Source organism: Scyliorhinus torazame, chromosome 2, assembly GCF_047496885.1.
Source record: "Scyliorhinus torazame isolate Kashiwa2021f chromosome 2, sScyTor2.1, whole genome shotgun sequence".
NCBI classification, from domain to species: Eukaryota; Metazoa; Chordata; class Chondrichthyes; order Carcharhiniformes; family Scyliorhinidae; genus Scyliorhinus; species Scyliorhinus torazame.
In genome coordinates this window covers 206,600,292-206,606,291 of record NC_092708.1, presented here as the reverse complement: position 1 = coordinate 206,606,291, position 6,000 = coordinate 206,600,292, and the positions used below count along the sequence as shown (strand labels likewise).

General features: G+C 45.5%; 1 protein-coding gene across 4 annotated transcripts in view; it reads right to left on the bottom strand.

Moving 5' to 3' along the window:
* Positions 1-375: 375 nt before the first annotated feature.
* col6a2 (collagen, type VI, alpha 2) overlaps positions 376-6,000 on the bottom strand; it is a 111,190-nt gene continuing 105,565 nt past the window's right edge. For all 4 annotated transcript variants that reach the window (XM_072483054.1, XM_072483064.1, XM_072483046.1 and 1 more), the window contains one exon: positions 376-3,720. In XM_072483054.1, coding sequence (XP_072339155.1) covers positions 3,113-3,720 — 608 coding nt within the window. In that variant the 3' untranslated portion in view covers positions 376-3,112. The remainder of the gene's footprint in view (positions 3,721-6,000) is intronic.

Below are 6,000 nucleotides of genomic sequence, written 5' to 3'. Positions count from 1 at the left end.
ATCTTTTTCTCACATCACTTTTGCTCCATTTCCCAATTATTTTGAATCTGGGCCCTTTACTTGGTGTTCTCGTGTGGCAACAATTTCTCACTATTTACCCCATCCATACCCCTCAGGATCCTGAATACCTCGATCAAGTCTCCTCTCAGCCTCATTTTCTCCAAGGAAAACAGACCCAACCTCTCCAATCTATTCCCATAGCTACAGTTCTTTATCCCTGGAATCATTCTTGTGAATCTCTTCTGCATATTCTCCAATGATCTTTCCTCAAGTATGGTGACCAGAACTGGACAAGTGATCCTGGTGAGGCCTATTCCAGCAAATATTCAGGATGTAAAACTGTATATAAATGATGCAAAGTAGATCGACAGGAGCTTTTGGAAAACCCATTTATTGATTTTTGTATTCAGTACAGACGATTCAAATCTGGATGCTGCAAACCGTATGGAAAAAAACATTCTTAATAACAGATAACACGGACTACTTCATTGTCTGAACGTTCACGAGAAATATATATTACAAAGCTTTGTGGTTTTCAACAGAAGGTACAAATTCACTGGAACTAGGTGACAAAGTGTGACCCTTCGATGAGCCCCACAGGGCCGCCAGGATCTCGTGAAGTACAGCACTAGGAGAGAGAGAGAGAGCCATGGCTTGATGATCTTTGACACTGGTACAGTCACCTCACGTCCGTGGGGGTGGAGGAACTGGGAGAGGATGATGGGAAGGGTGGATGAGGGTGTGGGGACCGTTGGATGATGATTGAACCCATTTGCCAAGTGCACAGGAGTCAAGACAAAGCCACAGTGCCACAAAGGCCCAACTGTGTGTGCATGGAGAGAAAATTAAAACAGCCAAGATGCCAGCCGCCCCGTGGGAGGTCTGCCAGTGTCTGAGGCGGAGGCCAATTTGGGAGTACAATCTTTCAGTGGAACTGCTGCCCTGAGGGGCAAGATGTCACAGCCGGAACTTTAACCCCAACATTCCCTTTCAGGTCCCTGCAGACTTGATGTGCCCTTCCCGTTCTCACCCTGAGATTTTAAACATTTGCATGTGGCTTTACGAAAACAAGAAACCTTTGCTGGAGTTCCTTGCGATTGATATTAAAAGTTGGAGTGATTCCAGCCCCGTATTGCACATTGTGCAACACCACTATCTGCTAGCACGAAGGAAACGTGTCTTCCCCACCCCCGACCCCACAAATGACCAATGATGCAGGACCAATGATGAGGCCTCTACTTGGGCCTCCCTCTGAAAACGTAAACTTGGGGATTCGGATCAATCGGCAAGTGTAGGGATCGCCTCCCGATATTTTCCAGTTTACTTACACAGTCCCCACCCCACTAAGCAATTACATCCACGATCTGACCGCTATAACCGATGGCTGGTGTAACATGGAAGCGCTAATACAGTACTATGCTCTACAACAAGAATATTGTAGAATAAATAAACTATACAAGATTGCATGCTATGCAAATAGCTTTATTAAAACTGTAGTCAATGCTCAAGTACAAACCCAGAGACGGGGGCTTCAGAGAGTCTATGTACACAAAACGTTAAGTGCACCTTAAATGAGGTGTTACTTGGGTTCTCACATTTGGTGTGAACTGGTCGGTAAACCCCAGTTGAAACCGATGTTAATGTGAAGGTTAATGGTTATTGCCTTTCGGTTTTAAACACAAAACATTTTCAGTGGTGGGGACCCTACTAAATTTCTTTGACCAGGCCCCATTGCTGTTGAGGCCTATGCAATGTGGGCGTGGGCGATGTTAACTACCAACAGCCAAATTACTTTCCTGGTCAGGGGTTGTGGGGTTAGGGGGATGAGAAAAGACACTGGGTTTTGGTGTTCCATGTGTGTGTTTTGTAAGCCGGTGGTGGAGGAGGGGTTCATCAGGGCCAGGAGATACCGAAACAAGTCAGGAAGCATGTCAGGAGCAAAACTGATTTTGCGTTTTAAGTTTGATGACCTTTTTTCTTCGGTTATCGGCTGAAAACATCAACTCTGTTTCTCTCTCCTCACAGATGCTGCCTGACCTGTTGAGTATTTCCAGCATTTTCTGCCTGGGTTTCAGATTTCTAGAATCCGCAGGCTTTTTGTAGCAAGATCCTGGGGCCTACCTGGAGCATTAGTCCTTCATCACTTTTTCCCCTGTTGGTGGTGGGGTGGAAGAGCTTCAATCCGAGGTGCTGGCCTCAGCGTCAAGTTTATCTTTCTCAGATCTTCTCGAAAAGTCTGATCTTCGTGGCGTGCAAAAAACAAAATGATCAGTGCACACTTCGAAACGATACCACTTTCAAAACATTACAAGAACAAAATGGCCGAGGCTGTGTTGGCCTTAGCGCAAGGGGAAAGGAACTGTTTGATCATCTGTCAAGCTGTCAGGTTGCCAACCCTGCAGGATTAACATGAAATCTCCAAGCACTCTAGATTTGAATTCCAGCGACCCAGAGGGAAAATATTCTAGAAATGTTCAACTTGGTTGTGATTAAAAGAAATACCTTTGAACTTCTTTCATTACTATTTGGAGGTGGGAAAAAAATAAATGGTTGAGTGACAATCAAGTACAGCCAATCGTGTTGTGAGTTATGAAATGAAATGAAATGAAAATCGCTTATTGTCACAAGTAGGCTTCAATGAAGTTACTGTGAAAAGCCCCTAGTCGCCACATTCCGGAGCCTGTTCGGGGAGGCTGGTACGGGAATTGAACCGTGCTGCTGGCCTGCTTGGTCTGCTTTTTAAAAGCCAGCCATTTAGCCCAGTGTGTCTGTCTGCTTTTCCAATTGGTGAGAAGGGTGGTGACCTGCGAGGCAACATGTTGCCTGACTAATGGAGTGAGAGTTTAGACAGGGTGGGTGGGTCTGTCTGATGAAGACGAACAGTCCAAGCAGAGTTGGCAACCCAAGCGAATTTCCTTCTGTGGCCTAGCAAGCTGGAAATGCACAGAAAAAGGACAATGATAAAAAATAATTGATATATTTTTTTTAAAAAAAGAAGCACCTTGTTTTACCTTTTCCTGAATAACATATAACTAAAAACAGAAAGATATTTGGATCGATTTTATGTGAATCTCTCAGTGGGGAGAGAGGAGAACGAGCAGATTTGAAGTCTTTAACAGATCCAATCGTACAATCTGTCAAAAAAGCTGGAATGCAGGATCTGGGAGTAGTCTGCAGCTCGATAGATGGCTGCCCTCTCTCCTAACCCTATCAGCATCAGGATGTCCATGTCCACTTCTGGCCCCACAGCAATCACCGTGGGCACAACGTCGTGCTTGCGCATGGAGTCCACCGCCTCACCGAGGCTCTTGTTGCCGCTGGTGCCATCGGTGATGAAGACAAAGGAGAGCTCGGCTCCCCGCCGGGCAGCCTGGGACGCTGGGCCCGGCCTCTGGACAAGGTTGCGGATGCCATAGATGATGGCGGAGCCCACATTGGAGGATGAATCCAGGTAGCTCATGGTGGCCAGGGAGTCAAGGATGGCGGTTACATTGTTGCTGAGCCCGAAGACCAACTGCTGCTCATCCTCGCTGCCATATTGCACCACAGCAATCCGGGCCCGCAAAGCATCACTGTTGCTTTCGGCCAGCGGGATTCTGGTCGCCACCTTCTCAATGAAATTCCGCACGTGCCGAAAGTTGGTGCTGCCCATTCTCTCCGAGCCATCAACCATGAAGACCAGGTCCACTGGGCGATGCATGCACGGGGCCACTGCAAGCTCTGGAAAAGATACCAAGGATATATTTTATCGGGCTCCATTTGTCTGTGCCCCTCTACCTCCCTCACCAGGGCAAAAAGAATGACAGGAAAAGCAAAGAAATCCAATTAAGTTCTGCTGGACCCTACTGGGTAGGAAAGAAAGAACCGACTTTGATATATCACCTTTCACGATCTCTGGATGTATCAAAATGTTTTGCAATCAATGAAGTACATTTATGAAGCATAAATCATGGCAGCCAAATTCATACACAGCTAGCTCCCACAAAGAGCAAAGAGCAGATCATTTGTCTTGTTGCCCCAGCTCTAACTTTAAGATGCTGATTCCTTACCAGAGAAAATTGTTTCCCTGACTGGAACTTACCGCCCGTTCATGCCGGCGGGATCTTGCAGTCCTGCTGATGGCGCCCTCGCGCTGGAGATTTCCCAGTGGGAAGGGGCATATTCAACAGGAAACCCCATTGACAACAGCAGCACCAGAAGATCCGGTCGTCGGCCAATGGCAGGCCACCTCTGCCACTGCAAACCATCCTGGAAAATCCCACTCCCCATTTCTAAATGGACAAATCCAGCATATACAATGTGTGATGCCCCCCCGCCCCCCCCCCACCCCATCCCAAAGCTTCTGTCTCAGGTCTCGGCCTAATGCAAACCTATCACTCAGTTGTCACATTTTTAATTGACCCGCAACCTCAGGGGATTTTATGAGGGAGAACGTTTCAAATTTCCACCACCCTTTGTGTGGAGACGTGCTTCCTAATATTACCCCCGAACGGCCTCGCTCTAAGTAGCAACTTATGCCTTCTTTTTCTGGACTCCTCCACCGGAACAAACCCCATCAACTCCTTCCGAATTCCTGACTGGCCTCAATCAAATCACCTTCTACATTCCAGTCTAGTTTATGTGATCTACCCATATAAATTAGTTCTGGGGCCCTGCTAACATTCTGGTGAATCTGTGCTTTACTGACTTCCAAGATCAATACACCCAAAGGTGCAGTATCCATAACCATAGACAATAGTCCAGATGTGGTCGAACCAGGGTTTTCTATAGATGTGAAAAAACCTCCTCCAAACCCTATCATATGCAATATTCAACCCCTGCAGTTATAATTAGGCTAGCATTCCATTTGCCTTTTGGATTTTTTATTGCATCTGACTGCAACTATTGAGTGATCTTTGTGGACTCCTAAATCCCTTTGGACCTCCACTGCTCCTAGCTTTTTACCACTTAAATAATACTGGGGTCGCACCATTTTCTAGAACAGATGAATTCACATTTACCTGCACTGATATCCTTCTGCCAATGTTTGTCTACTCATTTAATCTATCAATGTCTCATTATGATGTTATGTGCTGACCTACACTATTTAGCATGTTACCTCTCTCTGATTGCCAGCAAGTTTGGATGGTGCATGGCGTACATGATAATTGGATATTGCACAGCTCATCTTCAATGTATTAGCTAAGTCATTAATAAATATTATGAATAGTTGAGGCCCCAACATGGGTCCTTGTGGACACTATTTCTCATTTAGGAGGAGGCACTGGAGTAGCATAGGAGTAATAACATTGGGCTCGTACCCAGAGTCCAGGTTAATGCAGGGGTTCAAAACCAAACATGGCAGTTGATGGAATTTAAATTCAATTCATAAATCTGCAATTAAAACCCATCTGGCTCACAAACGTTCTTTCGAGAAGCACATTCTTACCTGGTCTGGTCTACGTGTGACTCCAAATCCATAGCAATGTGGTTGACTCTTAACGGCCCCCTGAAATAGTCTAGCAAATCACTCAATTGAAGGGCAATTAGGGATGGGCAACACATGTTAGCCTTGATAGTGACACCCACATCCCATGAAAGAGTAAAGAAGGTAACATTCAAGCACTTATAACCTCTTTTTTTCCACGTACTCCTAACCAGGGTCAACAGGTTGTCATCAATTCCATATGTTCTAATTATAGCGAACTGCCTCTTTTGTGGAACCTTATCGAATGCCTTCTGGATATCCATATAAACTACATTCGCTGCCTGCTACTTTCATTACTTCCTCAAAAACTCAGTTAGGATTGTTTAAACAAGCTGCCAATTTTAAATCCGCCTCACCTCTCTCAGATCAACTTCAAATTTTCGCTCAGTTGTTCCTGCAAGAACTTTCCCGCCATCAGATGGCAAACTAACAGATCTATAATTTCCCGATTTCTCTCCTTCACCTTTCTTAAACAATGGAGTCACATTTGCAACTTTTCAATCACAATAGGGTCAATTTTCCAATCGAGAGCA